The sequence below is a fragment of the Clinocottus analis genome, unplaced genomic scaffold, assembly GCF_023055335.1.
Source record: "Clinocottus analis isolate CAN_PGR_092001 unplaced genomic scaffold, fCliAna1.0.p SCAF_25, whole genome shotgun sequence".
NCBI classification, from domain to species: domain Eukaryota; kingdom Metazoa; phylum Chordata; class Actinopteri; order Perciformes; family Cottidae; genus Clinocottus; species Clinocottus analis.
In genome coordinates, this window is record NW_027175987.1 from 6765001 (window position 1) to 6774861 (window position 9861).

General features: G+C 43.5%; 1 protein-coding gene across 2 annotated transcripts in view; it reads left to right on the forward strand.

The window, feature by feature from the left end:
• The window catches only part of cep63 (centrosomal protein 63), an 8690-nt gene extending 1302 nt beyond the window's left edge, over positions 1-7388 (forward strand). Inside the window, exons 4-14 of one of the 2 annotated variants that reach the window (XM_068591610.1) lie at positions 63-185; positions 305-418; positions 520-705; positions 1011-1150; positions 1466-1609; positions 1728-1794; positions 1884-2072; positions 4969-5108; positions 5187-5277; positions 5364-5556; positions 5768-7388. In XM_068591610.1, coding sequence (XP_068447711.1) covers positions 63-185; positions 305-418; positions 520-705; positions 1011-1150; positions 1466-1609; positions 1728-1794; positions 1884-2072; positions 4969-5108; positions 5187-5277; positions 5364-5556; positions 5768-5838 — 1458 coding nt within the window. In that variant the 3' untranslated portion in view covers positions 5839-7388. The remainder of the gene's footprint in view (positions 1-62; positions 186-304; positions 419-519; positions 706-1010; positions 1151-1465; positions 1610-1727; positions 1795-1883; positions 2073-4968; positions 5109-5186; positions 5278-5363; positions 5557-5767) is intronic. The other variant, XM_068591611.1, reaches the window with a different exon arrangement.
• Positions 7389-9861: the final 2473 nt, after the last annotated feature.

The following is a 9861-nucleotide window of genomic DNA, read 5'->3' on the forward strand; positions in this document are numbered from 1 at the left end:
GGCCTCTCATCAAAAGTTGAAATTAAGAATTCCTTTGTCACAAATATTGTTTTTCTCTGCAGTTAGATAAGTTAAAGAGGAGTTATCTCAAGCTACAGCGCAAACAGCTTAAAGAGACAATTGGAGGAGCAAATACAAATGAGGCCAACCGCTCAGAGGTGACCCGACTCAAAGAAAAGATTGAGGTACCACATAAGTCCATTCCCTTTATATCCTGTTCTTTACGTTACCCACGTCACTCACATTCTTTACTGCCCATCCACTGGTTGTGTGGAGTGTAACCATCCTTGTCTTCCCGCTACAGGACTATCACCAGTGCTCTTTAGAATGGGAGCAGCAGCGGATACAGCACCAAAAGCAACAGACAGCGCTGGAGTCCCAAAATATGAGCCTGACTGATGAGCTCACACACATGAAAGTAAAAGCTAATTCATAACCATAATATTTAAATTCTGTTTCCCATTGAAGCAAATGCAGGTAGATTACCCTCTCACATATTCTCGGTCATTCCATTTCCAGTCTCAGTGGGCGTTGTGGCAAAAGGAGAAGGAGCACAGGGGGTGCTGTTCAGAGGTGCAGCATGTGCGTACGCAGCTGGAGAAGGCTCAGGGCAACATTCACGCGCAGGAGCTCGAACTGGATCGCCTCCGACCACTTGAGATGTGGCTGGGACAGTACCACCGAGAGCATCAGGTGAGCCGGACGGTGAGAACAAATACCAGCTGTGACAGTTTGAGACAAAAATCTGTATCTGAAGACTTGAGATGTATGATGTTATCTTCCAACTGGAACAGACTTGCTCTCATCAGTTCGGATGGAAAAATCATCTTATATGTGTTCCCATTCTTACAGTGATCAAGATTGACCTGTAGGCCCCTACCAAAATGGCATAATGTGGGGATGAATGTCATTCACTAAAACCATTAATCTTGTTCATCAGTAGATTTGTGTCTCGTTTTTGGAGGTTAAAATATAACCCTACCAGCTGAGAATCCACTGCTGTCCCACAGGTCCTGTCAGGGGAATGGGAGGAGCTCCACACCACCCTGGACTCGCAGGATGCATTCGTGCGGAGTGCCAGTCTCAAACACTTTTGTAACGATGTTGCCAGACTCAGCCAAGCACTGCGTGCTAAAGATCAAGTCATTTGGTGGGTAAATAATGTGTAGTACAGCAACAATACACCAGAGGGCAGCCTATACTCACCCCTATACTTTTATTTTATAGTTAAATGTTCATTGTTAGTGTTGTTGTTATTAAATGTTGAGCAACTTCTGCCAGTACAAATTCCTTGTTTGTGCAAACTGACTTGGCTATAAATGGTTTTGATTCTGAATCTGATTCTGATTCTGATTATGACACTGAAGGTACAGCAGTTGCAATACAATGGGTTCAATGTTTGTGTGTGTTGTGTGAAAACAGTTGTTACAGAAGTCAATAAAGAACAGGTCCCTTGTTTCCTCAGCTCTCTGGAGGATTGCCTGGCAGCTCAGGGCTGTGCCAGTGTGGAAACCCTCAGACAAGATCTGGAGAAGACCGCAACTAGACTCCACTGTTCCGAAGCGTGTGAGGCTCGTCTCAAGGCCGAGCTGGCGAGACTCAAAGACAGGTGAATGCTGGCCTTATTTTTTTTAGGCGGCCGCATCGCATGCGCTTGACACTCCTGTTTGTCTTTAATTAGCGATACCAATATTTTCCTTTTGCATGTTTATTGTCAATTTGCCTAGGCCGGAGAAGGAGAACCGACGGAGAGCTGAGGGACAACACGACTCCTCTGTTGCTGAAATGAAAAGGGTCCAACATCTCCTCTGACTTAAGTACATTGTTGATTGCAAAGCGTCCCCAATTAACGTCCACTTTGTCACTTGTCTGGGTTCCTCCAGCTCAGAGAAGACCTCCAGAGGGCCAGGCAGACCCACAACGGCGAGCTGGAGGGAATGAGGAAGGAGGTGTCGAAGCTGACCGCTGAGCTGCACCAACGCGACGCCGCCATTTCCTCACTGAAGGACTCCTCGACCAGCATCAGGCAGCAGCGAGGTGGCGAGGTGGAGCAGAAGGCAGCTGAGCTCAAAGTAAGCAAATAAACAGGCATAGCCCCTAAACTTCATAATGTTCATGGAAATCCGGCTTGCAACGAACCTTTGTGAAGGAACGCAAGACTCTTTCAAGCCGAGAGACAGAGTGTTTAACATAAGTGATGGCTTTTTGTCCTTTTGGACATACCTTAGGTGTTTGTTCTTAACGGGTTTATGCAGACTTAAAGGTAGAAAGAGCCTTGGTGACTCATCTGCAAAATCGAGTTCCTGAAACCAGATCTGTGGTATCTGCCAGTGGCGGTGCGTCAATAGAGGGCGCTAGGCCGCCGCACCTCTTAAAATTTTGAGATGAAAAAAAAAGAAGAAAAAAATATACAATATATACTGTCAAAAAACATTATATACCAAATAATTTGAATAAGAAATATACTGTGTTTACGCTGTAAGTGTGTGGAAGACCGTAAGCCCCTGTCAACAACCACTTAAGTTAAATGTGACCACATATGATATATCGCCATTCATCATCACTGAGAAAAGCCAATCCCCCCCCCTTAACGGACGCCGGCTAAATGTGAGTCTATGGCAGCGAGTAAACATTTCAAGGTCATTACGGCAAGGAGAGCTTCTCATTGGCGGATGAAACTTGAATCTTTGGGCGCAGAAATGTGCGCCCTAGCCAATGACATTGTTTCTTATTTCAACATGATTGGACTATTTGTCGAATCAGAGATCTTTATCATTCCCTTACATCCCATACAGCTCCCACGTATCTAAGCGAGCAACATAGGTAGTAGAGACATGGCGACTAAAAACTCTGTGGTATCTCTACGCAAAACACCTTTTAATCGACAATCAGATGTTGACAAGAAGAGGCTGAAAGAGTTGGGACACGAACGTCCAGATTAAAAAATTTAGCAGCAAAGCATTGACCGTGTGAGGACGTACACCTGGAGGTTCTCCTCAAGCCTATATGCTAACCAGATCTGGTTAGCTGGATGCTAATAAGCTTGGAAGAATGGCTGCAGAGGTGAGTGTAAAAATCAGCAGATGCCTGTGTTAGAGTTTAATGTTTTATCTTTCCCACATCGGAACACATGTTGAACATTGTTACTTACTCATTTAACCAGAGAGTTATTGAGAAGTCTGCCAACTTGAAAGAGAGGAATTTCTTTACAAGTAGTGGGGCCTACTTTGTCAGACACCCAATGTAAAATGTGATAAATCTATTCTGCTCTAAACCTCTTTTATATTAAGGTGTAGGCACCTCTTTTATTCTATAAACCTCTGAAACCCAACCCAATGTTTCTTAAACCATTCTGATCTGAACCTCTCATGCCCAAAGTTACAGATTGTTGATAGTTGTTATTGGACAGTGTTGAGCACTGTTTTCTTGAAATAAAGCTTTGTTTTTTTTAATATTCTACTCAAAACCTCTTCTCATTGTCGAGCGCTGCCCAACTGCGCCCCCCCTTTTCCCCTCCCAAAAAAATGTCACCAGCCGCCACTGGTATCTACGTAATTATTATTTTTCCTCAAAGGTTGAGGAGAAGTGCATCATGCACCTGCTCGGTGGTTCAGTCAAATAAGTAGGATTTCATCATCTTCCCCGACTTTCTCAGATGACTCAGGCACAGCTGGAGACTCTCCACACCGAGAACCAGCATCTGAAGGTTCTGCTGCAGAGGCGGGAGTCTCAGTCACCGAATGTTTGTCCGCTTTGACATTTAGTCTCAATGGAGCATATTCATGTGACGTCAGCATCTCAATTGCGCCATCTTGGTGTCCACTTAGTTAGCCTGCTGCTAGTGGAGGCAATGGATTTTGCGAACTGGAGACAAGTTTTTACACACAGGAAAGTTTCAAGGCGTACAAAAGTCTGCAGGTTTATGCCGTATTCACACCAAAAGTGCAACGCATTTCCACCTGATTTTACTTGCTCGCTTTTCGCTTTTTCGCAACTAGTTGTGGCGGAGAGGCGGCGCGGCTTGAGTTCCGTTACCCCCTGATAACATCACATAGCCCGGTCACGTTCCTGTAAAACAGTTTTCATTTCCGCTATCGACCATGGGACATTAACAACTATTTCTGCGTTATGCTTCTTGTGGAAATACCACAAATGTTGGAACATCCAGCGCCCCGTGTCTGGGTTCATACTACAATCCGTAGTCGCACACAGCTGTCTCCGGCTCCAGGACGAGTGTCTGGATGAAGCCGCTTCCAGCGCTCACTCAGGGGGACCAGCAGTGACTGTTTGGCTGGCAGTGCTGAGAGCTGTTCCCATGTAGCCAGTGTTTTATTTTACCTTGAAATGAATCACTGAGTAAAGGCAGACATCGCCCGACAAAGTTGCCATGTTCATGGCTTCCTCCCAAGTTTCCATCCACAGTTCCTTTTGCGCAAGTGTAAGACATTGATTATCGCTCAGCGAAAAAGCAAAAGGAGATTATTGATGAGAGTGTGTCAATGAAAACGTACCCACAACCCGATGTATCAACATAAACACATGAGAACAGTCCTAATGCTCATACACGAGTGAAACTGAAGTAAGTTAGATGCATTATTTGAGAAGCTGGACAAGTTGAAGTACAAGCCTGTCTTGTTGAGTGTGATAAACCCATATTCTGAATCATTAGTCCTACATCCAACAATAAGGCCGAGTACAATAATCACAGGACACACCTTTTTAAACTGAAATTGTGTCTCCTTCAGGATATAATGGTAATTTCTTAAGAAGAGCGGCATAAAACACAGCAAAACAATGCTGTACATGGACCCCAACATGGCCGCCAAAACTTGTTGTGGTCACGTGGGTGAATACGCTTTATATACATATTTTACAGACGGCAGCAGACGGGATTCTTTTCTGAGTTTTGCCTTTGGCATTTGTCGTGTAATCTGACCCCTCTCGCTCTGCCTTTTTAACTCTCTTCAGACCAGAGATTCCTCGCTTGCGCCCCTGAGGGACAGCTATGTGTCGTCTCTCAGCAGCCTGGAACAAGAGAACCAGCAGCTAAGGCAGGAGATCGCAGAGATGCACACCATGGGCAAACAACCCCAACCTGCTCAGGACAGGTACCCAACATAATCACAGACACACATGCACAAAAAAAAGAAATTGAACCCTGATGCAACTTCTCACTGTATTTGTAGCGATGAAGATGCCCGATCGCAAACACAGGGTCGCAAACACAGGGAGGTGATTCAGAGAGAGTCCAGAGACAACACCACTCACTCTCCACTGGTGAGACTCGTCCCAAATATGAATCCACAGTTGTAGAGAAAGTCAGGTCAAGAATCCTACAGCTGTGCTTTTGTCTTCCGTCTCAGGAGTCTCTGTCAGTGTCACCAGTGGACGGCATGGTCTCTCGTTTCCTGGATAAAGAGAGCTTTCTGGCCAAGGAGCTGGTCCAGAGACTGGACACCCACATCCAGGGTTTGATGGACAGAAGCATCAGGATAGTGTCCAAGTCTCAGCCAAGTGGCTCGGGACCTGAGTCTGACCAGAGTTCAGCAAAGAATGGTTAGTGATAGAGCGAGGTGGAATAAATCTGGAAAAACAAACATACCTTGGACAGCAGTGTGGAAGAAAAGGACATTTAAACTCACTTGACTGAACTTCAGAGATGTTTTTTCTTACTTTTACGGGTTCCCCACACTGTCACTAATTGCACTCCCTGAAGAAATATCTTTATTTTTAGGAGTTGACAAAAAAATCATATCTATCTATCCAGGTTGTCAAACTGATTACTCAGTGAAAATGGGTGAAAAAGATGGAAGCAAAAGTCGAGAGGTCACAAAGTAGAAGTGAACCACCTCGTCACCTGGTGATCAAGACAGAAAGAAATGACATAAGGGAACAGTATTCCTGTGAAGCCAGGTAGATCTTTATTCACTTCTACAATCATTAAAAAGCAAAAGCAGCACATGTACACTTCTAACTTGCTAACTACTTCAGTATATCTCAGTAATTAGCGTTAGCATAGATATGCTAACGCTAATTAATAATCTGCTAACTTTTAATGTTTGCTCCACAGGTTTTTACTTAAAAATGTAATATTTTGGAAATGTATACATCCTCTCTCGTCAACAAGTATCACTATTATACAACATTTAATCATGATTTGCTCCAAATCCACGAAAGCCGCCTGAAAAGGAAGAAAATCTGTAACGATCGCATAAGAGTCCTTGAAGCAGAGACGGGTAGTTGTCAAAGATGTGCTATGATTGGCCAAACTGCGTCGAGGGCGGGATTTGGCGAAGGGCCAGTCAGGTTTAGATTGGCAATGCGGAGCTTTAAGTTTACCAAAGTGCTTCATAGGAGCTGTCGAAAGGAGCAATTGTAATCAAATAATTCTAAGATGTACAGGGCTTTAGCCTGCGCTATGGCCTCATACAACCTGGCCCACTCATGAGGTAACACACATGGCCTAGCACTAAATGATTAGCTCAGATTGTTTGCCTGGTTTTCTTATTCTGTTTATTGTGTATTTATTTAATCTGGATTTTCACTCAAGGAACCTTTTTGTCACGCTTATCCGAAGGCCGACCGATCAAAAGCTTTGCATCACCTGATGTCTTATTCTGCTGACAAGCATCCTGTTACTCCATAAAATGCAACTAAATATGTGTTAGTTGAAAAAAAGAGCCATTGTTTTTGCTTTAGGGCTAACAATTATTTGTATCATCAATTAATCTGCCAATATTTTTTCTGGATGGATTCATTCATTTGTTTGTTTTATAAAGCATCAGAAAACAGTTCAGTTCGTATTCAGTATAATACGAAGAAGCTGAAAACCCTCACAAGCTGGAACCACTTAAATTCTTCTGCTTCTTTTTTTTGCCTTTATTTAACTTAAAGACTGAGACTGGAAATGAGGGTAGAGCGATCAGCATGACATACAACACATGTCCCATGACTTGAATCAAACCCAGGACATTGCACTTATGTTTTATGCAGTTATATGCAGTTCATTAATTTACTCATTATTAAGAAAAACGGATACAGCTCTGGTCACTTGTACTCTTATGGAAAAGGACAAAATAAGAATAGCAACAGAAACTCAACAACAACTTGTGACTTCTTCAAATTTTCATTTGAGTTCAGCCAAAGAGTTTCAGGAGGCCGTATCTGACGTACTTTCAACTGTAAAGGAGGCAAATGCGTGGGCTCTTGGACCAGAAACATTTCATATGTTGTTGCATTCCATCCGAGCCCGGACGACATCCAACCTTGATTTCCTGAACTCTGATTTATCAAGATCTGAGCTGACGTCAACACATTGTGAGGAGGTCGAAGTGTTGTTGCTCACCCGTCTGTCACTGCTTGATTTTTATTATAAAACAACAAAGAAACTGTGTCTCAGCTGTGCCTTTTTTAATCGACTGAAACGGCCTTAAGGAATTCTTGACCACTCATATCTATGTGACCTCACATAACATGCTAAATTCCACCTGGATTACTTGTTTGTGGAGGGTCCTTTTTGCACTTTTTCCCCCTGTAGGACTCTGCACATTCCAATTCATTCAAGTTGCCTGGAGCGTGAATACAACTTTGCATTTACATCCAGAGAACAGAATGTTGCTGCAAGCCAAAAGAAGCGTCCGTCCTCCCTACACGCCTGTTATAACTGGGAAAATACCACATATGTACATGTCTGTCCAGGCGTTCCGGACCTCAGGGAGGGAAAGGCAGCAGCTTTATGCTGTAGCGCTCCTCATTTTCCCCAGTTACTTGTCTCTCAAACCCCTCTCAAAACACCACCACCTTCACCACCACCCGCCCTGCAGAGGCCCTTTGGCTAGTCAAGTGCAGGAATGCGCGCGCCATGCCAATGCTGTCATGAACCTTCCCCTGCGGCCCGCTTTGTCCTCATCATTAGAAAAGCTGATGGAATGTTAATATCAACCATGTGGGGCGCTCAACCTCACAAACACTGAAAGGCCACAGGGGAAATAGTTCTGTTTTACTGCTTCCCTAACGAAAGCCACGCTGATAGACTGGAAATAAAGTGGGGCAAAACAAATCTGAAGAAATATGTGTTTTTCATTCTTTTACTATCAAAACTTTTACAACCACGAATACAGACTACTCAGCTGTCTCCGGGTCCTGTGTGGCTATTTGGTAGCCTGTGTTGCTAGCACTATAAGCCCCAACAAACAGCACTGAGGAATTTGGCAAGGCAGGCATTCCTCTGGCTCTCTCTGGAGGGAGGTGAAGAAGGTTTTTATATGTGGAGATTCTTTGAAGGGGCCTCGTACAAGGGAGGAGGAGTGAGGCTGCTTCAGGTCCAGGGAGGGTTCGGACTGCGTTATTTACATAGTGATTTACAGGAAGAATTTGCTTTAGGCTACAAGTTGACTGAGTAGTTGCTAAATTGGATAGTTTAATGAGTGGAATTGTGCACATGTTATTCAAGGGGCATTCCAGCAATTTAGTGTTGCTCCTCTGTAACCTTGAAAGACATAATATTCAAAAGGAATTTGTGAAAAGTTGAAGTTGCAGAGCCCAAGACATTCTGACTAGTCCCAGGTATTAATTAAGCCCCCAAAACTCTTATGCCTACATTTCCCATTAAGCAACTATATAGCAGTTTTCATACCCTAACTCTTCCAAGCCAAGATAATCATTAAAGACCACCAACTTTGTTTTTCCAGAGCTTTCAGCCTCACCTCATGGCCTTCTGTGGCAGCTGCTCAGTTAGTTAGGGTTACTTAGTGAAGTAAGTTAGCGAGTGAGTCTACAGAGCAAACTCCATTAGCTGAGGAACACAAGTGATGTGGCTGAAAAATCCAGAAGTAATATGTTTTTGCTGAATATTTTTTAAAATAATTTCATGGGGAAAAATGCATGCCGTGCAAATGTATGAATATGCAAATGTTTTGGATTTCAAAAGTTTTAGGCCTCCATTCTCAGTGTATGTGACCTGGAGGCTTCAAGTTTCCACAACATGTTATATGTTGCTTATTGGACCGCCTTTGCCTCCCAAACTACATGCTTGTATGTACATGTTTTGTACAACTCAAATTTAAAGCTGAAGGTTGGTAATTTGAAGGAACTGGGACGCTAGATTTAAAAATGAGAAGAAAAAAAAAGATCTGTGTTGCCAACTCTTTTCCAATGAAAGTAACTTTATGCACTAGCTAGTATTGCAGCTAGCAAGAAAGTTACCACGTCTTTATTCAGGTTGGGTGACATGATTGGACGGGCTTATAGGCCCAGTTAACCACAGATACCGGATTGTTTTCTTTCTATTTTTGTCTGAGACAAGGCAGGCTAGTGTAGCACGCAAATCTACCTGACGCCAGTGAATAGGACCAAAAATTTCCCCAAGAACTTTTTCCAATTAGTTTATCGTGTTGGGGAAGAAGATGATTTGGTAAATATACTACGTGAGTGTCAGCAAAGAGGCGCAGTCTTCTGTTAGGATTCAACTCGCTAAACTGTCACTCAAACAAACATTTTACCTTCTAACATACTTGTTTGTATCTTGATTTTTATTGTTTATTTGTAGTTATTGAGCCTGAACGCAAACCCTTTTTAGAACCGCTTGAGAGAGCAGTGGTGGCTGGAGTCTTTCGTCGCTCCTCTTGCTCTGCTGCAAACGAGCAGTAGAGGGTGCAACGTAAATACTCTGTTGTCACATTGTGGCCAGCGGTAATGGACCTGCCAAGTCAGATACTCCTCAAACAGCCGGCAACACAGAGGCTTGTGTCTGTTCAGAGATACTTTCCGTGCTCCCGTCATAAAACAGGAATGCCTCTGCGGTCCAATGAGGGCCTCGTGTCACAAACCAGACATCTGAAAATGCATGAAGCCAAATTTAAC